At 43.4% G+C, this 25,539-nt stretch overlaps 1 protein-coding gene across 3 annotated transcripts in view; it reads left to right on the top strand.

Moving 5' to 3' along the window:
• Itgb5 (integrin subunit beta 5) overlaps nt 1-25,539 on the top strand; it is a 130,363-nt gene that overhangs the window by 11,163 nt on the left and 93,661 nt on the right. For all 3 annotated transcript variants that reach the window (XM_017800556.2, XM_008842974.3, XM_029568187.1), the window contains exons 2-4: nt 2,315-2,400; nt 15,569-15,773; nt 25,049-25,298. In XM_017800556.2, the coding sequence (XP_017656045.1) occupies nt 2,315-2,400; nt 15,569-15,773; nt 25,049-25,298 (541 nt within the window). The remainder of the gene's footprint in view (nt 1-2,314; nt 2,401-15,568; nt 15,774-25,048; nt 25,299-25,539) is intronic.

Here is a 25,539-nt window from a genome sequence, read left to right as displayed (position 1 = left end):
GTAGTTTTTAGTGTGTAAACCTTTCACTTTCTTGCTTAAATTTATTTGTAATTTGTTTTGATGCTGTTGTAAATGATATTTTTTTTATTTCTCTTTCAGATAGTTTGTTAGTATATGGAAGTGCTACTGATTAGCTATAATACCTGTTTGTCTTTAATTTTATTATATTGCATATGTGTGTGTGTGTGCGTGCGCGTGTGTGTGTGTGTGTGTGTGTGTGTGTCTGTCTGTGTGTGTGCCACATTGTGTGGAGGTCAGAAGACAGCTTTGTGGGGTTGGTTCTCTCTTTCCACATTTATATGAGTTCCAGGGCATGGAACTCAGATCATCAGGCTTGTGCAGCAAGTGTGTTTACCCACTGAGCCATCTCACCAGACCCCATTCATCAATTTCGTCATCATACACACGCTCTCTGTCTCTCTCTCTGTCTCTCTCTCTATCTCTGTCTCTCTCTCTGTCTCTGTCTCTCTCTCTCTCTCTCTCTCTCTCTCTCTCTCTCTCTGTGTTTAATTATTTTGACTCTGTTTTCTTCTCCCTTAGGAGCTGAACCCTTGCCCTGCATGTTGACACATTCTTATAATCATAGCACTTGGGAGGCAGGGGATGAGAGGATGGTCAACTGAGGCCAGCCTAGCCTACAGTAGCAAGAACCTTCTCAAGAAACAAAACAGAACAAAACAAAACAGAAGATCTGAATCTTCTTCAGCTATCCAATATGTACCTTTCCCTTCCTCTTTACAAAGTAGTGACCTCAGGAGAGACCAGTGAGTTTTTTTAGTGCTGTGAGGAACAAATTGGGTCATTCTCATTCAGAGAAAATGCATGGCCAGCAAACTGCTCTTGGCCAAAGGCCATCTGCTCTGGAAGTTCAGAGGAAGGGAGGATAGGAATGTTCAATTTCACAGAGGACACCTGTGCTGTTTGTGGAGGAGAGGAGGGAGGACAGAGAGCAATAGAGTTGTCTCATTCCTACAGTTGAGCCCTGTACTAGATTAGTGGAGTGGAAGGAGGAAGGCTTGCCTAGGTCTGAAGTTTCTTTCTAATATCAGTTTCTAATATTTTCTATTATTAGAAGTGTGTATTGAATTAAGTTTTAGAAAATTATTTAATTTTTAAAATTGATTTTTATTTTATGTGTATGTTTGTATTGTATGCATGTATGCAAGTGTACCTGTGTTGTGCAATGCCCGCAGAGGACAGAAGAAGGCATCTGATCCCCTGGAACTGGAGTTACAAACTGTTATTAGCTGCCATGTGGGTGCTGGAAACTGAGCCTGGGTCCTCTGCAAGAGCAGCCAGTGTTCTTAACTACTGGACCATCTCTCCAGACCCTAATTTATGTAAAAAACATTGTATGTGTGTGTGTGTGTGTGTGTGTGTGTGGTGTACATGTTGAATGTCCTGTTCTGTTACTCTCCACCTTATTCCCTTGAGACAGTCTCTCACTGAAACTTGAGCTAGGCTGGTGGCCCTGTGTGTGGCTAGGCCTGGCTTTTTACGTGGGTGCTAGGAATTTGACAGGCCTTTATGCTTGTGTCTCTGCTGAGCCATCTCCTCAGCTCTTGATTAATTATTTTTTGAAAGAAGATCTTGTTATGTAGTATAGCTGGCATGGAAGTCTGCTGTGTAGCTCTGGCTGGCCTACCTCCTGATCCTCCTCTCCTGGCCTCTCAGTGATCCTTCTGAGAGGTAAAATTATGGGCTTGTGCCACCCTGCCCGGGAGGGTTTTTAATTTTATCAGAGATGTTTTCATTAGCTAATCTGCAATGGTATTTTTTTTCCCATTTGTTCTGTTAGTAGATATGTTGAATCAGTGGGCTCCTTTATCTTAACCCAGCATTGTATTTCTTCTCTCAGGGATGGCTTGCCTCAGTACTCTAGAGATTTTGATGAGATACTATCCTGAGTAATTGGATTTAGGATTTTTCATAGTTTTACTTATAAATGAAACCAATCTCTTCTTTTTCTTTCATTTTTTCCCCTTCCATTATGTTTGGGTGGACTATGTGTACAAAGGCCCTTCTTTTCCCTCAGTGTAGGAGGTTGTGCTGAGTTATAGGGAAAAGAGATGGAACCCACTTGGGCACAGCAGAAGTGGGAGTTGCCAACATAAGGGAGTGTGCTGGGCAGATGCTTCAGAAACTATTGACCTCAGCAAATAAACCTTAACCTGAAATTAGCATTGGGGTACCCTTTGGCTTCAGACTCATGTTAAGGAAGTGGCTTCTGTCCCTTTCCCCTCTCAGCTACTCAAAGGTTTCATCAGTCATGGTTGTCGGAAAGTAATTGGTGTATTTTTATTTTGCTTTGAAGGGCTCAACATATGCACTAGTGGAAGTGCCACCTCGTGTGAAGAATGTCTGTTAATTCACCCCAAGTGTGCCTGGTGCTCCAAGGAGGTATGTAGGCTGGCAGGGCGTGGGGGGCTCACAAATTCACATCAGAAGTTGGCACATGCTAGCTCATTCATTCTCTCTCTCTCTCTCTCTCCCTCCCTCCCTCCCCCCCCCTCAAGATTGAACCTAGGGCCACATATTGGATATTATGCAAGTACTCTACCACTGAGCTACACCTTCCGACCTTCCGTCTTTTTTTCCCCATATTTGTTTTGTTTTTAAAGATATAGTTTCACTGAGTTGCCCAGGCTGGCCTTGAACTTGCAGTCTTCCTGCCTCAGTATCTCCAGTATCTGGGATTATAGGCCTGTGCCTAACATTCTTTTCTGTGTTCTTTCTTGTTTTGTTTGTGGGTTGTGCTGAGGATGAAACCTAGGGACTTGTGCATGGTAGGTAAATGCTTTACCACTGAGCTACATCCCTGTCCTGGGATGAATCAGTGGGCTCCTTTATCTTAACCCAGCATTGTATTTCTTCTCTCAGGGATGGCTTGCCTCAGTACTTTGGGTTGCCTATGGGGTTGTACTTTACTTTCTTTTTCATTACTGGGAATCAAACCCAGGGCCTTGATCTGCCACTGAATACACCCCCCAGCCCACAAATTCTGGTCTTTTCACAGTGTTGAATATTCATCATGTATTGGAGAAATCAGGCTTTCCCCTTTTTTGTGGAAGAACCAGTTAGGACTCAGATATAGTTTCCTGATCTTTGGATAAACATTCTGAGAAGACCTGAGCTTGGGAAGTGAATTTGTTATATAACAATTCAGAACATGCCTTGGGTGGGTGGTATCTATGTAAAATAATGGCTCTGCTTTAAGGAAGCAAGAAAATAGTTTATTCTAGATCCAAATATGAGTCATTGTGGCCTGAGAACATGGATTCCAGATACCTTGAATGATATGTTCCACTAAGGACAAAGTTAAGCCAACTTTTATAGTCAGAGAACAAAAGAAAGTCAGACATATATTTACTAATAACAATGGTAGGAGCATCAGGTAGGCTGCTATGTCAAGGTGGGAATCTCTTTCATAGGTTTTCTTCTGTCTTTTATTTATTTATTTATAATTGTTGAGATAGGGTCTGTGATGATTAGATTAATTGTCAACTTGGTAAATGATAGAGTCACCTGTTGATTAAGCTTCTGGACTTGCCTAAAGGTGGTGATTTTGATTATATTAGAGATAGGAAGACCCACCCACTCTGGGTGGCACCATTCCCTGGCTGGGACCCTGGACTGTATAAATGGAGAACAGGAACTGAGCTTATCACTCTCTGCTTCCTGATTGTGGACGAGATATGACCACCTCTGCCTTGACTTCTCTGCCATGATGGACTCTACCCTTGAACTGTAAACCAGAATAAATGCTTTCTTCCTTAAGTTGCATTTCTCAGAGTATTTTATCACAACAACAGGAGGAAAAAACAAAACAAAACTAAGACAGTGTCTCTAGCCCATGCTGGCCTCAAACTCCCTAGGTACCGAAATGACCTTGAACTTCTGATCGTCCTACTTCCACTTACCAAGGGTTGGAATTTCAAGCTGTGCCACCACTCTTGGCTTATGTGTGGTGCTGGGGGTTGAAGCCAGGGTCTTTGCATGGCAAGCACTCTACCCACTGAGCTACATCTCCATCCCTCTTATCTTTATGTATATGAGTGTTTTGCCTGCATGTGTGTAAGTATACCACATGTGTACAATGCCTGTGGAGGCCAGAAGAGGGAGTCAGATGCCCTGGAACTGGAGTTATGCATGGTTGTTAGCTTCCATGTGGGTGCTGGGAGCCAAACCCAGGTCTCTGCAAGAGCAGCCAGTACTCTTAGCCACTGAGCCATCCATCTCTCCAGCCCCTCATGGGTTTTAGATGTTACAGCATTCTTAGCTTTAGAGTTGGTAAAGCTCGGAGGTTTGCTAGGCTTAGTGATACGCTGAGAACTTGACTAGTTTTGAGTGAATACGAAAGGTCAGTGGATATCACAGGGGCCAAGATTGCCCAGTAAATTTTGACTCCTGGCTTCCAGCCTTGCAGCTCTCTCATTCCTGATGTTCTAGTCAGGCTGCAGGATCTTTCACAAACTTGCAGCTTCTTCAGAGAACTTGGCTTCACAGTGGCATGCTGGTAAGTGGCTGTTTTCTTCTCCCTGCTTCCCATCTTCTTCTTTTTGGATTTTTTGAAACGGGGCCTCCTTTTAGTCCCAGCTGACCTGGGACTCACTATGTAGACCAGGGTGGCTTTGATCTCACAGAGACCTACCTGCCTTTGTCTCTTGAGTGCTAGATTAAAACATTTGGCTGGATGTCTTCTTAGAATGGCTTATTTGATAATGCATATTTAATAATTGCCCTTTAATGGAATGCTTTTATTTAAAATTTATAGCTGTAGCCACACATGATGGCACACACCTATAATCCCAACACTTGGAGGCCTTAAGCAGGATGCCTTGATTTAGAGACTAGCCTGAGCTGTATAGTAAGACCCTATCACAAAAACAAAATAAAAAAGCAAAACAAAACAAGGATGCCATTTCTTTAAAAAAAAAAAAATGTATGCGTATGAGTGTATTGCCTGCATGTATGTTAAGTTGCACCTGTGTTGTGTAGTGCCCATGGAGGTCAGAAGAAGGCATCGGATCCCCTGGAACTGGAGTTATGGGCAGTTGTTAACCACCATGTGGTGCTGGTAACCCAATCTCGGTCCTCTGGAAGAGCAATCAGTGCTCTTAACTGCTGAGCCATCTCTCCAGCCCCCAAGGTTGCCATTTCCTAAATTCTATAGGAAGGAATATAGGTTTGAATGATGTTAGCTATATTGTTATCATAAAGCAATGCAAATAACAGGGCTTAGTAGGTTAACTAAGAAATCCATCCATCCTGCCTTCCCTCCCATATTCAATCCCATCCTTCCTTCCCATATTAGTACTTGACAAACACAAATCTGACACTTGTCATTTCTTAATAGAGAAATGGCATCAGATATACCAGTGGGCATTTAGCACTGGAGTAGGTACCACTTTGGCACAAAACATGTTATTAGAAGCAGAGAGACATGAAACACGCTATATGTTATATTTTGGTGCATCAGGAACACTTGCTTTGAACAATGTTTTTCATGACTTAAGCCCTAAATGGGAAATTTTAATATTTGTCCTAGGCCCTGACTGGTGTTTGAGGAAATGATTGTGACCTTAGCTTCTTGTCTGAAAAATTTTGGGTCACCTTTCTAAACTTTCTGGCACCATGGAGCACAAACCCTCCCTGTGTGGTGAATAAAAGAACCCAAGGTTGGGGGCTGGAGAGATGGCTCAGTGGTTAAGAACACTGGTTATTCTTGCAGAAGACCCGGGTTCGAATCCCAGCGCCCACATGGCAGCTAACAACTGTCCGTAACTCCAGTTCCAGGGGATCTGACAGCCTCTTTTGTCTTCCGCAGGCATTGCATGACATGGGTGCACTTACTTACATGCAGGTAATACACGCATACACTTACCTACATGCAGGTAATACACGCATAAATAGATAGATAGATAGATAGATAGAAAGAAAGAAAGAAAGAAAGAAAGAAAGAAAGAACGAACGAACCCAAGGCCATTCTGGGCTGGCTTAGTCTTTCAGTGTGGTGTGTGATCCCTGTAGGAAACTAACAGATGGCTCCCGAGAGACCAAGATTCTTCCCCCAACTTGGGCAACCTTGGAGGTGCAGGGATTTCTTTAACTGCCTATGGTGATGAATGACCATTTGGGAACCCTGCTAGGTGCCTCACATTGTGTACCAATCCTTATTGGCTGTAATCTTCATAGAAACCCTGTCTGGTGATGGTAATTGTATTAGTTACTTTACTGTTGTGATAAATCACCGTGACCAAGGAAACTTATAAAAGGAAGAGTTTATTTGGCTTATGGTTCAGAGAGTTAGAGTTCATAATGGCAGGGGAGGAATGGCAGAAGGAGGCGGCTGGAGCAGAAAGCTGACTGGTCACATCTGCAAAGGCCGTGCCTGGTGAGTGCTTCCTCCAGCAATGCCACACCTCCCAAAAGAGTGCCACCAACTGGGGACAAAATGTCCAAATACTTGGAGCCTATGAGGGACATTGTCATTCAAATGACCACAGTGATACACCATTTTATTGATGACATTCTGAGTCTCAGAGAAGTAAAGTGACTTGTGCAAAACTGGGGCTTGAATCTGAGCCTCTAAGCCTAGCATCTTTCCTCCAAATGGCAATGCCTCTTAGCACATTGATGAAACCTTGCAGTAGGGAATAAGTAACTAAACAAATGATTCTGAGAAAGGAATTTCCTAGCAGCCTTTACCTGTGTTTGGGCCTTTGTTGTAGTTGTAGTGCTTTTGTTATGAGTCTTTTTGGGAACATTTTTTGGTTCCCTGTAACCTCCAGGTTCTTAAAGCACCTGCTTCCAGCCCGTGCTGTCTCTGGTTCTTGCTCACTGCTGCCCCTGCCCACACTCAGCACTCCTGTCACCAGAAGGAACTGCTGAGGCTCCCCAAAGCTTTATCCACACTCTGCTGCTTCTCCCTGTAAGACCTTCCCTCCTTCCCTTCACCAGCACCTTCTAGTTGTTAAGAATCAGTTCAAGCCTCATCCACCCTGTGAAAACTTTCATGGAAAGTTTCTTCTCAGATAAACCTATTTGTCCATCTGTCCTTCCACCAACCTACATACCCACCTACCCATCCATCTATCATCTGATATGAGAAGGGAAACTCCCTCCACCAGAAAGTTGGAGCATAGGTTTGATCTGCTTGTTTCTATATCCTTCTCACTCACAGTGATGCTTAGCCTATAGTAATTGCTCAAAAAATATCAGTTGAAGGATTTCATCAGAGGGTTATTGCATGAAGGTCACAGCTCACTCTTTGCCTCTTTGTCTCCCTGTCCTCTTTATTATAACTTTTAAAAATTGGCTTTAATGTGTTTTCATACCTAGTGCTAAATCATCACTTTTTGTCTTATTCACCTTGGTGTACCCAGTATCCATCTAAGATTCTGGCAAGAATTCATATTTATTTCATATTTGATAAGAAAGGCCCATTAAACAGACATGGAGTTTGAAAGGCAAAGTTTAAATCCCAGCTTTGCCATGATTTACTCTTTTTTTAGAACTAGGGTCTTATGTAGCCCAGGCTGGCCTTGAACTTACTGTGTAGCTGAGGATGACTTTGAACTTCTGGTGCTCCTATTTCTACCTCTTGAGTGCTGGGATTATAGGTGTGAACCCATCATGTTCCTCCATATGGAGGAACCTCCATACCTTTAATTTCCTGTAACATATAAAATGAAGGTGCCATTTTCTACTGTCCAGCTTCCCTGAGGTGTACATGAGTTCAGGGTATGGGAAGGCTTATGAATGGGACTGCTAATTAACCAAACTTCCAAATGACTGGCTGAGTTACCCAGTTACACATGAGCATTTTCTGGTAAAATGGGGCAGTGTGATCTGGGAGCCAGGGTCTGTTTTTGACTTCCAGTTTCTCCCTTTCTTGTGTAGTACTTCTAAAAATCTGACCTTCTAATACTGACAGTAATAAGTTATTCTGGGTGACACATTGTTGGTCCAGCCCACACACTGTGCTTCCTTAGCTAGCCCGCTGGGTAGCCTCTCCACTTACAGAGTCTTACCCTTGACTGAAGACCTTCCTGTGACCTTACTGGGGGTGAACTGCCCTAGGGGTGTGATTGTGTTTCAGGATGCTGGGGCTGCAGAGTCTGGGAAGTGGCTTTGATGTACTCTGTTCCTTAGCAAGGCTGTAAATACAGCCTGTGCCTTCTTAGTTACATTAGAGGAGGGAGGCCTCTGCCAGAAGCATGTGATGCATGAGCACACTCAAGGCTGGTACCGAGTGGACAGCCTGAGTGGACCCTAGCTAGACTTAGCTGCAGTGGCTTTTATTTTAATTTTTAAAATGTATTTGTGTGTCGGGAAGTGATGGTGGCTGGAAATGTAGAGAAGGTAATAGATATTTTCCTTTGAGCAAGAAAGGAAATGAAAAAAACAAAACAAAAAATAACAAAAACCAAAGCAATGTTAATAAATATATAACAAATATATTATAATAAATATATAGATAATATAAATATATAACAGTGTAATAAATATATATATATATATATATTTATTAAGAAAACCTCTCTGGGTCCTAGAGGGATGGCTTAGAGATGAACAACACTGGCTGCTCTTGCAGAGGACCTGGGTTCGGTTCCCAGCACTCACATGGCAGCTAACAACCTTCTGTAACTCCTGTTCTAAGAGATCTGATGTCCTCCCCTAATCTCAGTCGGCATTGCAGGCATGTCAAGCACTTACATACATGCAGGCAAAACATTCATACTCATTAAATCAACAACAGCAGCTAAACAGAGAACCTGTGTGCTGAGGCTAATGAACAGAATCATTTTGGTCTGCTGTAGATGTCTTATAAATATTTGTTCAGTGAATTAAATGAGCCAATTGAAAGCTGGCAGAGGGATTTCTTCACACACACACCCCGCCCACCCAGGCAGGAAGCCTGCATGGCAGTGAGTTGCTGGCACACATCACACATTCTGGTTTGTCATCACTTACCCTCCCCCAATCCACATGGATGCTGCCAAACTGGAGTGCAGCCTGTGCTGGTCAGAGGGTCTGGCCCTGCTGTATCCAGTACGCAAGGCAGGTGCAGAGAGCAACCCGCTCCCCTGTGCCTGTCACTCCTACCTTCTTGCAGCCTGCTCCCCTGTGCCCATTTCTCCAGCCCTCTTGCCTGCTTACCATTGTGCTTCCTTTCCCACCCCAGGGTTTAGACCCAGGGGCCCCTTTTCCTCCCTGTTCTTTTCTAGGACATACAGTTTCTCAGTCTTCCTCATTGTTTCAGAAACAAATTCCTCCTTTGCCTAAACAACCACCCCCGTCTCTCTGGAGTTATAAGCTTCAGCCGCAGTGGGCAGGATGGTATTGAAGTGATACAAAGGCTGGCCTGGCACAGGCACCAGAACCTGAGCCCTCTGGCCTTGACACCAACCTCTGGAGCTCTCCTGAGCACTGGCCTTGACTGTGAGGAGATTTGATTAATGAAATATACAGGGAGTCACTGTGTTTTCACTGTGACCTCCATATGCCAGGTGATGGAGTCGGGAGAGCCTGGTACAGTCTTACAAGTTCAGACACCAGTGCTGGGAAAAGCTAATAACTCTACATTGGAAATCCTTCCCTTTCCTTTCTTTAGTCATTAACAGTGTCCAAGAGCCATCCAGGAGAATACAGGTTTCTGTTTCTATTCTGTTTCTGCTGTTGGCTACTTGTCTGTAACCTGGGTCCTTTGGGAGTCCATAGGAGCATTTGATAAGGATGTTTCCATCCGGAGACCTCAGGGAGGTGCTTGATCTTGTATTGAAACACTGAATATCTGCAGCAGCTCGTGCCATGGCCACTGGAAGCCCACCCTGAACTAGTTTTCCCTTTTTCTGTGTTGAGATGAGTACCTCACTCCTTCCCTAGAAGTTCAGGCCTTTCATACTGTCTGTCTGTATCAAGTTTTGACAGTTGGTGCACAGACCTGACACTGTAGTAGAGACAGAAAAGAGGAGTGAGGGATGTGGGCTGTCAGGGTAGGAAGTTTAAGTCACCTGAATGAGCACATTGGAAAAGGAGCCATTGCCAAAGGAGATGATAGTTGGGAAACCGTTTATCTGGATGTGACCATATGTGCTATAGGAATGACGGAGATCCACCAGGAGGCTCTGCAGAGGGAACAGAGCTGAGACCTACAGCTCTGGAGAAGAGGAGAAGGGGAGGGTGTGTGCAGGCTTGAACGAGGACCAGCTCCTTGTTACAAGGGAGTGCAAATGGATGTAAGTTGGTGATGTTTTGGACCAAATGGTATAAAAATCGATACTTTTCATTAACAAAGTGCCTTGAAATTTGATTTGATCTTATTTGCAGGCGGTATAAGTTTTAAAGAGACATTTATGCTCCTAAGTTCAGGCATAGAAGCTAGCATTAATCAAAAATGTTAGCTCATTTTAATTTTTATTTGTTACTTTTATGTGTATGCGTGTATTGCCTGCATGTAGGTAAGTGCACCTGTGTCGTGCAATGCCCGTGGAGGTCAGAAGAGGCTGTCAGATCCCCTGGGACTGGAGTCATGGACAGTTGTTACCTGCCATGTGGGTGCTGGGATTCGAACCTGGGTCTTCTGCAAGAACAGCCAGTGTTCTTAACCGCTGAGCCATCTCTCCAGCCCCTCAAGAAGCTTTTTATCCTTCAAGTTTAATAGTGAGGTGGGAAGATGTTTGTGTTTGGGGCTGCAAAGAATTACTGTTTAGAGGCATGCAATCTGTGGGCCCTGTCAGTTTCCTACTGCAGAACTCAGCGGTGACCTTGGCCTCTGTAAGGCAGAGGTTGTGAAGAATGAACTTGGGCCTAGGAGTCTGGGGACAGACCAACTCAGATTTCTTGGGTGAAGTGAGGCATTTGATCTCTGATTCCTTACCTATAGAAGAGGGGCTGGGGCCAGGTGATGTGTTCTCTTTGGAAGAAGATGTGTTCTGACACCTGGCAGAGGACTGGGTGTTGGGGCTTGGGAATCTGACGTTCTTAGGCCATTATACAACAGGCTGTCCTGTGAACAGTACTTTCTTCAAGTCTCTTTTCTGTAAGGATTTATAATTTGGGCCAGAGAGACAGCTTAAAAGTTATGAGCTCATACCTGAGTTCAGTTCCTAGCACCCATGTAAAGTAGCTGACAGCTGCCTATACCTTCAGTTCCAGGGGATCCAGTGCACATTCTGGACTCCATGGAAAGTGATACTCACATATGCACATACCTATATACAGATACACACTTATACATAATCAAAAATAAAATAATTTATAATTTGAGGCATCTGCAGTCATAGATTTATAACTATTGAGACATTTTCTTGATTTATATTGTTTATATACCTGGAAGGTCATAGAGACCTCTGGTCTCTGTGGTTTTAGTTTCCTCTCTTTAGATATTCATCTGACCTTGTTTGAGCTAAAATAACTAGGAAGCAGCCCGGGATGAGAGAGATCCTAAGCTTGGGGGTTAAGTTCCCTGCTGGAGTTTGAGCACTGTCTGTCCCTTCCTTAGACAATAAAAGCCTATGGTTAAAAATTAGTTATGTTCGCTGGGCATGGTGGCGCATGCCTTTAATCCCAGCACTTGGAAGGCAGAGGCAGGCAGATCTCTGTGAGTTCAAGGCCAGCCTGGTCTACATAGTGAGTTCCAGGACAGTTGGGGTTATAGGGAGACCCTGTCTCAAAAAGACCAAAAAAAAAAAAAAATTAGTTATGTTCCCTGTTGAATTAATACAGTTATACAATATTGAACTCAGTATAAGCCCTGTAAGACATAAAGTTGAATGAGTTATAGCACTTTTGAAAGAGATGTATCTTTGCTCTGGAAACCGTTATTGAGTATGTTAAAGCTGTAATGAAATGTTTCTTCATAAAAAAAAAAGAAAATAGCAAAAAAAAAAGTGTATGCATATTTTTCAATGGATCAAAATCTGTTGAATTTTCATTAAAACATTCTAAATTACAAAAAAAAAAATTAGTTATGGTGGGACTGGAGTGATAGCTCAGTGGTTAAGAGTACTGGCTACTCTTGCAGAAGACCTGTGTTCAGTTTAGTTCCCAGTGCCAGGTTGCCTACATGGTAGCTAACAACCATCCTTAACTCCAATTTCAGGGGATTCAATTCCCTCGTCTGGCTTCTGCAGGCATTGCACACATGTGGTGCAATCACATACAAGTAAGGAAAACATTCATATATATAAAATAAATTTTAAAATTTTAAATTATTTATAGCTATTTTTGGAACGTGTTTTTAAATATATATATATTTTAGGAGCTGGAAAGATGGCTCAGCAGTTAAGAGCACTGGCTGCTCTTGCAGAAGACCTGGGTTCAGTTTCTAACATCCACATTGTTGCTAACAATTATTGGTAACTCCAGTTCCAGGGCATTTGATGCCCTCTTCTAACCTCTGTGGGCATTGCATGACACGAGTGCCCTTATATACAGGCAATACGCTCATACACATAAAATAAAAATAAGTTTAAAAAAAAATATATATATATATTTTTATTATTTATTTTTTGAGACAGGGTCTCCCTGTAGCCCCAGCTAGCCTGGAACTCACTATGTAGACCAAGCTGGTCTCGAACTCACAGAAATTCACCTGCCTCTGCCTCCTGAGTGCTGGGATCATAGGCGTGTGTTACCACCCCCGGCTGAAAAATTTTTTTAAAAAAATCAGTGATGATTCTTCTCTTGCTAACCAGCGGATACTGATGGAGGCTATGATCCCCGCTGTTGGTGTACCCAGTTTCTGGGAACCCAGGGGCTTTGGTACTGAGGGTTATTGCCAAAACCCTAGAGAATAAAGCTGCCCCCAGCTGCTGAAGGTCAGTGCTGCCAAAGGGCCACTATATGACTGAAGCTGTTCACTGTGCTGATCTAGCGGAGTTCTCAGTTTGGGAACTGTGATCTGGACCTTAGTCTCCAGTGTTCCCAGAAGGCACATCCTTCCTAGCTAACAGGAGGCCTAATACAAGCCTTTCATTACAGATGACATGTCTGTTAAAGTTCCCACTGAGCAGGCTCTCCGGGTAGTTAGGCTGGCATATTCAGCCAGCCAGGGATGATCTCAAAGGCAAACCTCAGTGAGCTGCTGAGGTTGCAGAAGAGGAATCATTAGAGCAGATAGGCTGGCTCTGTGACTGAGCCATGGTAGAATGTAAGCTGGTCCAAACCCATGGGAGGGGTTGGGAGGTTCCCATCAATCTGTGGAGATGGCAGATGCTTCATGGGCAATGGTGGTAGGTCTTTATGCTGACCGGTGCATGCACAGTCAGAACTGGGCGCAGCACAATTAGCTTTTTAGAATTGGAGGAGCTGGGCAACAAGAAGGCCCAGTTTCCAACAAGGTATTTGAAATTTTAGTTAAGGAAGTGCTGAGCAAGTGTTCCCTGAACACTTTAAGCTCTGGGCAAATGCTTAGAGACCTCTGCCTCAGACCCTCACTCAGCACAGCAGAGCAGTACTGTGGTCTACAGCACCCTTGGGTCATTAACTTTCCTTTCCCCTGTCCTGTGTTTTCCTTCATTACAGCCAAGTGTGACTACCTGGAACCCAGTTTGGAAATCTTAGTTTTGAAATCTAGGCCCATAATCCTTTTTTTCACTTTGTTCCACAGTTCTACAAGAAGATACGGAACTACTTAGAGTGTAGTCCAGACAGGAAAGATCTCCATGGGTTCAATTCATAGGGTTTAGGAGGAAAAAAAAATCAGTTATTTATAAAACCCAGAAGGAAAAAAAGAACTAAAAATAATCACATAAATCCCCATCAGTGAATCTAGTTTTACTTATTTAAAATGCTGCATGGTCCCTGTGGTCCCTCATGTCTATAATCCCAGCAGCCAGGACACTGAGGCAGGAGGATAGCCACAAGTTTGAGGCCAGCTTGGGCTATAACAAAAACAAAAACAAATAAACTTGCAAAATCTTGTTGACTTTTTAGCCTTGAATTTTGCAGATTCCGAAGGTCATTGATTAGTTCTGGGACAGCCACGCCCTTGGAGAAGGAAGGGCGTGTCCCGCTGGAATTTTGTGCTTCGGCCAGCAGTCTGGCTTCTAACTCAGCAGGCTAGGCATACTGACGCTTTGTGTCCTGACTGCTCAGCATACAGGCATTAAATGGCCTGGTGATGATATCTAACTAGCTGCAGAAGGGAGAGTAGCATAGCTCAGGCTTGCTTTGCAAGAGCCCTTGCTGGGAGTGTAGCTCAGTGGATGGATAGCATGCTTGCCATAGTACCCTGTAAAATAATCCTAGGCCTTGGGAGGTAGAGATGGGAGAATCAGAAATTCAAGGCCATCCTAGGCTTTATAGAGAATTTGAGGCCAACTTGGGCTACTGGAGACTATACCTCAAACAAATAAAAATAAAAAACAGATAAAAAACATTTCCTGAAAATCATCCAAACAGGTATCTAGTTTGCAGCAAAATATGTTAGTTCATTTAAAAGATTGTTATTTATTAGTTTTATTTTATGTGTATGAGTATATTGCCTGCATGTATGTAAGTGCAACTGTGTCATACAATGCCCACGGAAGTCAGAAGAGGGTATGGTTTCCAATTATGTAAGGATGGTAGTTAGCCACCATGTGGGTGTTGGGAAATGAACTCTGCAAGAGCAGCCAGTGCTCTTAACCACTGAGGTATCTCTTCAGCCCCTGTTATTTCATTTAAAATTAATATCTCAAACTTCTGGGAGTTTTATTTGTTTTGTTCAGTTTTTTTGTTTTTTGACACAGGGTCTCCCTGTAGTTACAGCTGGTCTGGAGCTCACTATGTAGACCAGACTAGCCTTGATCTAACAGATCTGCCTGCCTCTGCCTCCCCAGTGCTGGGATTCAAGGCATATGCCATCATGCCTGAAAAATTCCTGGTTTATTTAGACAGGGTCATGTAGCCCAAGTTGGCCTCAAACTTGGTATTTAATTACGTTGAGACTGGCCTTGAACTCCTGAACCTCCTGCCTCTGCTTCTGCCTCCTATAGCCAGACTGCTGGGAATGCCACCAGGGCTAGCTAGCTAAGACTTTCTTACCAATGTATCTTTATTACATAAACAGCAATAAAGATAAAAGTGAAAATATTTTGGCTCTTTTGTTGTAAAAGCTCAGTTTGTCCTAATGCAGATATGTGTTTTCTTTTCTTCCAATCCTTTCCACCACCACCACCCCCAACCCCGACACACAGAGGGACTTTACATGCTAGGCAAGAGCTCTATCACTGGCTTTATATACTCCAGCACTTTTAAGTCTTTTTCTTAGTGGGGGGGGGCATCTAACCCAGGCCTTGTATATACTAGACAAGCTCTGTTAACACTGAACTGCAACCCCAGCCAGTTTCTTTCTCTTGCTAAATATATAGACAGGAATATTTTGACTGAAAAAATAACAATGAAAGCTAACATTTTTATTAGACCCTAGCAGTTTACCACATGCTTTGATGACCAGTACCTCAGTCAGTCCTCTTCATCTTCAAGAGGCATTTGGATGGGGATTATCACCATCTCCATTTTCAGAGTCTCAGGCTCCATCCTGACTATCTCCTGGGCTTGCCTCTGTTTCTCCCACCAGTACTTTGGCAGCCCGAGGTCCATTACCTCTCGATGTGACTTGAGAGAAAACCTCATCCGGAATGGCTGTGGAGGGGAGATTGAAAGCCCGGCCAGCAGCACCCATGTCCTGCGGAGCCTGCCCCTCAGCAGCAAGGGCTCCAGTGCCATAGGCTCAGACGTCATTCAGATGGCACCACAGAAGATTGCTGTGAACCTCCGGCCCGGTGAGTATCCCTCAGGATGGGCTGGGTGCTATGGGCTCAGGAAAGCCCAATTTGTGGGATGTGCTAACACAGAAAATGGGCCAGGCTAGACTGAGCCATGAATTGGTACTGGGGATGTAAGGCTCAGAGCAGGAAGCAGAGTACAAGGTCCCCCACAGTGAGGATGGGTGCAGTGTCTGCTGTTTTTTAAAGATCATGGTAGAGCCCTTGCCTGCACACCTGAGGGATGCCCTGGGTTCCATTCTCAGTTCTGCAACAAACAAAATAAATCAAAACAACTCCCCCAACCAAAACAATAGTAAAAAACCCACCATCGTGGTAGACCTATGTATGACATAAAATTTCCCAGTTTAGTCATTTTTAAGCATACAGAGCAGTTCGCTATGTTGTGTTCCATCATGATCTCCACAATAACTTCATCATCTCTAACAGAAACTCCACCCATTAACAAATGATGCTTCTTCACCCCCATTGCCCCAGTCCTTGGTGATGTGTTCTTCCTGTCTCTGTGAATTCAACTATTCTAGCTACCTCTGATATGTGGAAGCATTCAGTGTTTGCTTTGGTGTTAGGATAACATTTTTAAGGCTCACCGTATTATAACGTGACAGAATTTCCTTCCTTTTTAAGGCTAAATGATATTCCATTTGGTGTATATATCACATTTTGTTTATACTCATTTGTAAGTAGACATTGGGCTGTCTCTCCGTATAGGCTATTGTGAACAATGCTGGATTTTTCCCGCTGGGAGGATGTTGTTAGACTTACTCCCTGTTCAGTACAATTACTGCTTCTAGGAAAAAGTCTTTTTTTCCTGTCAGCAAATTGACTTTCTGTTTTTATTATTATTATTATTACTATTATCATTATTATTATTTGTTGTGCTTTTCATTATTTTTAGATGGTCTCATGTAGCGTAAACCTAGGGGTTTACCTCAAACTCAGCTATGTAGCCGAGAATAACCTTGAACTCCTGATCTGAGTGCTGGAATTACAGGAGTGTACCACCACACCCCATTTATGTAGTGCTAGAGACCTAACCCAAGACTTTATGCATGTGAACCCAAGCTGTTTCTAGTTTGCATCTATCATTGAACATTCTCTGTGTTAGAATCTTTGCACTGTGGAAGTGGATATGGATGTGGATGTGGCTAAACTGGAAAGTCTCACATTGTTGGGTAAATCAGTTTTTTTCCAATTCCATTGGTTTCCCCCCCCTTCACCTGTGCCATTGTCTAGAACACTTGGAAATAGCTATTTCCAGTTGGTTATTCAGTGTTCAGGGTAACTTGAAGCAATGGGTCAATTATGAATTTGGTTGGCTGTCCTGAGTTGTAGCTCTGGCTCCATCCCTAGCTTGGAGGCCCTGGTAGGTTATTTAACTCCTCAGCATGGCAGGCTCCTTGTTACCTCCATTCTTTGTGGATATGCTCAGAGGCTTACAGGAAACTTTTGTATAAAAGAACTTTAAAAAGCTAATCATTTTCAAAGAATACAAGCCAAAGGTGCCTGATATAGGTGTGACTAGGGGGTACTTAGTTCCCAGAATTGAATTTGGCCCAATGGGGTATATGTGATAAAACTTCACTGGAGATTATTGAAGCTGTTGTATTGCATGGTTCTGTGAACACTCATTATTTCAGAATGAGCTTTTCGAGTCAGCAAGTACTGGAGAAATGGTCTGTTTCAATTACTGTGAAGCTTAAACGAAAGACGTAAGTGACCCTGCTGGAGAGAGAAGCCCAGTACTGAATCCCAGTAACCATTATGCAGTTTCTAGTGTTAGAAAGAAAATGAAAATGGGATCCTGGGTTTCTTGCTACAGGTGAGTGCTGTGTGCAGGCCTGTCTGAGGGAGGGCCCAGTGCTGGGAGGTGCAGGTGACAAGGAGCCAGCTGTCCATGAAGACACAACCAAGACACAAAGATATTTCAGTAGAGATGAAGACCAAGGGAAGAGATGAGGAATATCAGGATTCCTAAAGTTCTAGAACCATTAAGAATTTTCTGGAAGGCAGCTATGTATTATGTATTTTCTGGATTTAGAAATACTTGAAACCAATAATGCCTCCTAAAAATTTGAAAAAGTGCCAGGTGTGGTGGCACATGCCTTTAATCCCAGCATTTGGGAGGCAGAGGTAGGCAGATCTTTGTGAGTTCGTGGCCAGCCTGATCTACATAGTGAGTTCAGGGCAACCCTGTCTCAAAAAGACAAAAAAAAAATTGAAAATGCAATTTTAATATTTATAAAGAGAAACAGGCAAAACCTTCTTATTTGGGGAGAGGGGGGCTGGTATGTTGTAGCTTGTAAAAACCTCAGTTTACTAAGAGCATACTTGCCTCCAGGAAATTCCCCCTATTCTGAGAGGCCTGTCAGGTGTGTGGGGATTAGCTTCTCCATGATATACTTTTAGAAATGCTTTTATGTTTTCTCCCTGCCCTCCCCTACACCTCATAATAGGTATTTATTGAGTGAAATATAACACTTCTACAAGATTAGTCAAGGACAAGCCTCAGCATAACATGAAAGACACTTCATGAAGGCCAAGTTATCATCACAGATAGGTCTGAAGAAGAAGAAAGAGGGCTGGGTGGTGATGGATTTCCTTCTTTACTCTTTTTTTCCCCCTTAATTTTAAAAGTATATTATTTATTTATTTATTTATTTACATATGCATGAATGCATGTGTGGAGGTCAGATAACAATTTGTGGAAGCTGGTTCTTTTACCATGTGGGTCCAGGGATGGAACTCAGGTTATCAGACTTGGTAGCAAGTGCCCCTAAGGTTATCTATCTATCTGTCTGTCTATCTATCTATCTATCTATCTATCTATCTATCTATCTATCTATCGCACACCTCCATCCATCAATTCAGCCAAGAACCCTTCCACATGTCTATTTATATATTATCATGCTATTATGTTATATATCATCTATCTGGTATCTAATCTATCATCTGTGCGTATGTATCATCTATCTGTCCATCTATCATCTACCTATCTATCTATCTATCTATCTATCTATCTATCTATCTGTCATCATCTATAGTCTATCTGTGTTTTTTGAGACAGGGTCTCCTTATAGCCCCAGCTGGCCTGGAAGCTACCATGTAGACCAGGCTAGCCTGGATCTCATAGAGATATACCAGCCTTTGGAGCCCTGGGATTAAAGGCACGTACCACCATGCCTGGCTCCCCTGAGGTACCTTAATGGCCCCTCCTTTATTATTTTTAAGTTTTTTTAGTACATTTTGTGTATATGTGTGTGTGTGTGTGTGTGTGTGTGTGTGTGTGTAGTAGGTGTGTAGGTCGGAGGACAACTTGTGGAAGTCACTTCTCTCCTTCTGGCATGTGGGTCCTGAGGATCAAACTCAGGTCATCAGGCTTGGAGTCAGGTGCCTTCACCCACTGAGCCACCTTGAGGACCCTCCTTCTTTATTCTTTAAGTTGAATTTTAAAAGCTTTTTTTCAAATTGAGCTACAATTCACACATCATGAAACTTACAATTTTAAGATGTTCAGGTTAATGCTTCTAAGTACATTTTTGAGGCTGGGTAGCGATAACCATTATATAATTCTGGAACATTTTCACTACCCTGCAGTCTGCTCTATCATGCTACCCTTCTAAACCAGTTTCTGTTTCTATGATTTTTGCCTGTGCTTAACATTTCCTGTCAGTTATATAACATGTCACCACTAATTCATCCATATTATAAAATGTAGTTCTTGTTTGTTTTTGAGCATGGGTCTCACTATGTAGCTCAAGCTAGCCTGGAAGTTGTGACTCTCCTGCCTTAACCTCCCAGGTGTAGGAGGTGTGTGTGTGTGTGTAGGTGTAGGTGTAGGTGTGTAGTAACCATGTCCTGTTACTTCATTCTTTATGGTCGAATAATACTCTGTTGTGTACATGTAGTTAGGCCACACTTTAGATGATAGGCCGTTTTCACTTTGCAGCAGTTTTGCACATTCATGTACAAGTTTGTCTGGTGACATATGTTTTCAATAATTTTGGGTCTATGGCTAGGAGTGGAATTGCTGGATCATATGGTAATTCTGTGTTTAATTTTTTGAAGAACTGCCAAACTTTAAGCAGGGTTTTGTATAAACACAGGATCATGTTTTCCATTTTATTTCAACACTGGAAACTGTATGTGAGGATAAGAACTAAAAAAAAAAAAATCCTTAAGAAAGGACATAAATTTTAAAGTAAAACTTAATTGAGATAGTAAAAAACTAGTGATAATTTTGAAACACTGGGGAAAGGGTTATTTTAAGTTATTCACCTTAGTTCTTTAGTTTCTTAATTTTTTTTTTTTTTTTGAGACAGACACTCCATGTGGCCACAGCTGGAACTTGCTATATAGACCAGGCTGGCCTTGATCTCACAGAGATCCACCTGCCTCTGCCTCCTGAGTGCTGGCATTAAAGGCATGTGCTACCACACTCAGCCTTTGGGAACTGAACCTGGGTCCTCTGCAACTTTGCGTAAGCTTAATGACCTGAGTTCAGTTCCCCGAAAATCACATAAAAAGTTGGATGCGTGGTACACATCTCAGCATTACTCTGGTGAGATGGGTGGTGGGGACAAGAAAATTACCTAGAGGCTTACAGACCAGGCCCAGGTGTGTGGTGAAGCTACAGAAGCAAGGGAGACCCTACCTCTAGACAAGGTGGAAAACCAACTTCCAAAAGTTGTCCTCTGACCTCCAGCGTGGGCTGTGGCATGCACACATTAGCACACAGACACACACACACACACACTCATACTTATTTGTTAACATCCAGCCTTACCTTTTTTTTAAATTTGTTTTTTATTTTATGTGAATGAGTGGTTTGCCTACATGTATATGTATTGTGTGTGTGTGTGTGTGTGTGTGTGTGTGTGTGTGTGTGTGTCTGATGCCCAAGAATACCAGAGGAGGGCATAGGATCCCCTGGAACTGTAATTTCAGTTGTGACCCACCTGATGTGGGTGCTAGGAATTGAACCTGGGTCCTCTGCAAGTGCAGCACGCGCTCTTAAGCACGAGCCATCTCTCCAGCCCTCTGTCTTGTCTTAACATGTGAACAAAAGTCCATCTTAGAAATCTTCACTGGAGTTCTGTACTTACTCTAGCAATGTTTGTCATCTGATACGTGTCCCCAAGGAAAAAAGCGAACTTTGCACTCTTATTAAAGAGAGGTCAGAGAGAAGAAAGTGTTAAAATACCTTTTGAGTGAATTACTAGTTAGTACTTAATTATAGTAGGGGAACCTGTTCTTGCAGTACAGCATTGGCAGGAATTCTGTGCAAAACACAGGCAGCAGTAGATGCTTTGAAATTGGGAAAACCAGGATGGGTGGAGCTGCGGGGGTGGGGGTGGGGCTTTCTCCCAGGTGCAGATGATCAGCTTCTCTTTGGAGTTCAGTTTGCTTCCTTTCTCTGATCCCACTGCTGACTCTGAGGTGGGGATTAAGTGCAATAGCTTGTAGGACTTCTCTGTGGAGAGGAAGACTGCTGGAATAACAAATCTCAGCATGTGGCCTGGGATGTTGTCACCAAAGGCCAGCACAGACCAGCCCTGATAGTGAAGGTGGGAAGGTCTCTGCACCCTGCTGAGGCCACTAGGTTAAAGTCTCAGGTGGTGCGAGACAGCAGCTGGCTGGGAAAGAGCGGAAGGGAAGAGTCTAAGCAAAGCACACCTAAAAGTGATCAATATGCCCAGATCTCCTCCTGGCAAAACTCTTTCCACACATTGCTGCGGTGCCACCAGCCATACCAGGCTGCTAAGGAGGGAGGCCACCCTTTCTAGGACAGCCCATTAGGCAAGAATTGCTGGCAGTACATTTCATGATCACCAGCCCCCTTGCAAGGGGGAGTGACTTGAAAATCAGGTGTGTTATGGGTGGTGATCAGCATGATTGAGCCTACCTTCCTCACACCTTCCCTTTCTGGCACACTGGGACAATATTCCTTTTTAATATTTGCAGCTTTGCTGTGGGCAGAAGTGCATGTGTGTATGTGCATTGCTTTCTTAAGTGAAATGTTTCTCTTAGAATTGAAGGCCAAGAGATTTCTTTCACTTTTATGTAGAAAGCCCTCTTAGCAGAGGCATCTACATTTCATACCTTCTTTCTCTGCCTTCATATCTGGAAAGTTTGGAATTAAATTTAATATGGCTGAGGCTATAGCCAGTTAAACTCAAGTTCCTGGAAGAATTTCCTCTTTTTATCTTTTTATCCCCAGAAGAAATTACTTTAATTTAAAATTGCTTTTAATTTTAACATTTTTAAATGTTTGTTTATTTATTTAATTATTTGATACAAGGTCTCACTGTGTAACCCCTAGCTGGCCTAGAACTCACTATGTAGACCAGACTGATCAAAGATCTGCCTGTCTCTGCTTCCTGAGTGCTGGTATTAAAGGCATGCACCACCCTGCAGTACAGTTTTAATTTTTAACTTTTCTGAGAATTGAAGTCAAAGACTTCCTTGTGAGAGCATGGGTATGGCATTTATGTACATTATTGATTTCAATCCCCATGATGATTAATGTCCTCTTGCTTCACTGAAACAGCCACAAGTTGAAAAGAGCATGAGCTCTCTCCGGCATCCTTAATGACCAGGCCTGGATTCAAACTTGGCTCTCCCAGTTCCAAGTCTGGTGCTACTGTCCCGGGGGTGCCTTTCTGCTTCCTGCAACCAAGCCACTTCCCCACCTGTTGATTATTGGTTGAAACTTGGGGGGCAGGTGAGCAGGTGTGGGCACAGGAGGCCCTATGAAGAGGTTATGGGCTTGGTCAGAAGACATAATGGTACGCTCTATCCATGTGATATTTATCTGCCTATGCAAAGACCAAAGAAGGAGGTGATCTTCCTCCAGGTCCTTCCTCCTCTCTCCCTGTCCCCTTCCCCCACTGTGCCAGGCATCCAAGGAGGCTTCTGGGAGGACCTGCTCTGTCTGCCTGATTGGAGCCAGAGACACACTGTAGCAGTTTGGAATTCCTTCTGGAAGAGATATCAAACACTCTGTTTGAGTCAGGCTCTGATGGTTTTTAAAAATAGGCTCTACATCAATCTTTAGGCAGCCAGAACAATGCATGCAAAAACAAGTCAGGAGAAGCAGGCTTGCCACTCTAACTACAAATAGTAATTGTAATAATCATACTTCATTTGTGCAAGCTTTTATCATTCCAGAACCCTGCTCTCCCATGGGAATGCATCCCTGCCCCAATCAATGCTCTGAACATTATTTCCATTTCATATTTAAGGAGACTGAGGCCCAAGTTGCACCCCTAGTTAAAGGACGTAGTTGAAGCCTGAACTAAAGTTTTTTGGCCACTGGATTCTTCCTGATCTAGCTTTCAAAATATGCCTTGTTTGCAGTTGGGGGAAGAGGAAGCATGGAGGATTGAGGTCTGTGTTCTGCAGGGGCCAGAGCTTTAACTTATGGGGACCCCATACAAGATTGCAAGAGGTTTCTTTGAGCTGTGGCAGTGGCCAACCAAGTGTGGACCCCTTGGATGACGGTGAGGCCATCTTGAAGTGCACTTCTTTTTTTAAAAATTATTTTTATTTTATGTATATGAGTGTACTGTCTGCATGTGTGTAAGTACACCTGTGTTATACAGTACCCACAGAGGACAGAAGAGGGCATTGGATCCCCTGGAACTGGAGTTATGGGCAGTTGTTAGCTTGTTAGCTACCATGTGGGTGCTGGGAATTAAACCTGGGTCTTTTGCAAGAACAGCCAGTGCTCTTAACTTCTGAGCCATCTCTCCAACCCTGTACTCTTTTTTTTTTGAGACAGAGTCTCCCTGTCTCCCTGGAACTCACTATGTAGACCAGGCTGGCCTTGAACTCACAGAGACCCACCTGCCTCAGCCTCCCTTGTGTTGAGATTAAAGGCGTGTACCACCATGGCCTTAACCCCTACACTTCTAAATATATACACACACACACACACACACACACACACACACACACACAAATATCCACATTTCAAAGGCCCATGTGCAGTTCTTCTGTGGGACAAATAGACATCAGATACTCATGGCGGGCCAGTGAGCCTAGGCAGCCTAAATTCTCTGGTGTGAGTTGAACCTTGAAGTCAGTCCTAAGAGACTTTTAGAAATGATGAGAAAATTTAGGTATCAGACTCCAAACCCTGAAGGGTGAGCTAGCAAAGGTCGCCTCTTAGAGGCCGCAGGTCTCCTTGTTCCGTCCCTCTGCGTTACTTCCCCTTTCCTCACTTGCTGACTACATTACTTTAAAAACCAAATCTTTTTCTCTGCTTGTGTACAATCCACAATCTGGTGATGTCTTTTTTTTTTTTTTTTTCTCTCTTTGTTCATTTTTGTTAAGGGTGAATACAGTAATTGGTTATTGCTCTCAGCTAACATGACATTCCATACATAGTATGTATATATTCTTTGATAATTTCACAAATGTATATAGTGAACTTTGTCCATTTTACCCCACTCCTTTTTCTAATCTCCCTCCTCTCCCACTGAACCCCTTCTGAGTCCCCCTCTTGCTTTTGTGTGTGTGTGGGTGCGGTTATATGCATGTGTGTGTGAAGTTGCTTGCTCTGAGGTTATAGATATGCTGGGCCATGTACAGCTTTTTATGTAGGTGCTGGGGGTCTGAACTCAGGTCCTAACGCTTGCAAGGTAAGTGCTCTTACCCACTGAGCCATCTCCCCAGCTCCAAGTCACTGGCCTTGTTACTTGCCCTCTCTTGACCTGTATGTCACCCTTTTCTCCACGTGGTTCTCACTCATGTCCATCCCCTCTTGTTAATTCCTTTCCTAGTTTCTGTTCCACACACCCACCCCCTAGCTGGACTGGATCTTTTTCTGGAGTGTTGGTGGGTTTCTCTCCACCCAGTTTGCATCCTTGGGATTGTGTTGCTTTCTGTTCACAATTACCCAAGAGTCTTTTTGGCCAAGAGACAGAACACCACTAAGAAGCGTGGTGTTGAAGAGCTTTCTCAGACGCAATGACACAGACATGTGGGGAAAAGCACCCAAGGTTTCACCCTCAGCACCATATTCACTTCAAGCGTTGTACTTCCAAGGAAATCTTTCTTTTTGGAGGTATATCATCAATACAGAAAAGAAAGAGCTTTGATTTTGTGGGGGGTAGGGACTGAGGGGAAGCCCAGGGATTTGGGCTAGGCAAGTAATCCACCACTTAGCCATGCCCCCTGTGGGAAGAAAGCAATAAAAAGGAAAACCCATTCTTTTATCCTAGCAAGTTCCATGGCCTCTAATGAATGTGACCTCTCTGTTGACACAGGTGACCAGACCACCTTCCAGCTTCAGGTGCGCCAGGTGGAGGACTATCCCGTAGATTTGTACTACCTGATGGACCTCTCCCTCTCCATGAAGGATGATTTGGACAACATCCGGAGCCTGGGCACCAAACTCGCTGAGGAGATGAGGAAGCTCACTAGCAACTTCCGGTTGGGTTTTGGGTCTTTTGTTGACAAGGACATCTCTCCTTTCTCCTATACAGCGCCGAGGTATCAGACCAATCCATGCATTGGGTAAGTGGCCAGCTGTCCTTCTGTCAGGTACTTGGGGGCAGGGGTGAAGAAATAATGGAAAAATTGAGCCCACAGAAAAGATAACTGGGGGAATGACCAGGCTTAGATGTAATGGCCATAAGACACTTACTTTCTTGCCTACCTCACATGGCACTGTTTTCTCACATCAATATAATATAGAGAAGGTCTTCAGAGAGTCATAGGTCCAGGTGATCAGGGAAAGGGCAGCTGGTAATTTCCC

Source organism: Nannospalax galili, unplaced genomic scaffold (assembly GCF_000622305.1).
Source record: "Nannospalax galili isolate Female #2095 unplaced genomic scaffold, S.galili_v1.0 scaffold18, whole genome shotgun sequence".
Taxonomy (NCBI): Eukaryota; Metazoa; Chordata; class Mammalia; order Rodentia; family Spalacidae; genus Nannospalax; species Nannospalax galili.
The sequence above is the reverse complement of the archived record's forward strand: the minus strand, read 5'-3'. Positions and strand labels throughout refer to the sequence as shown.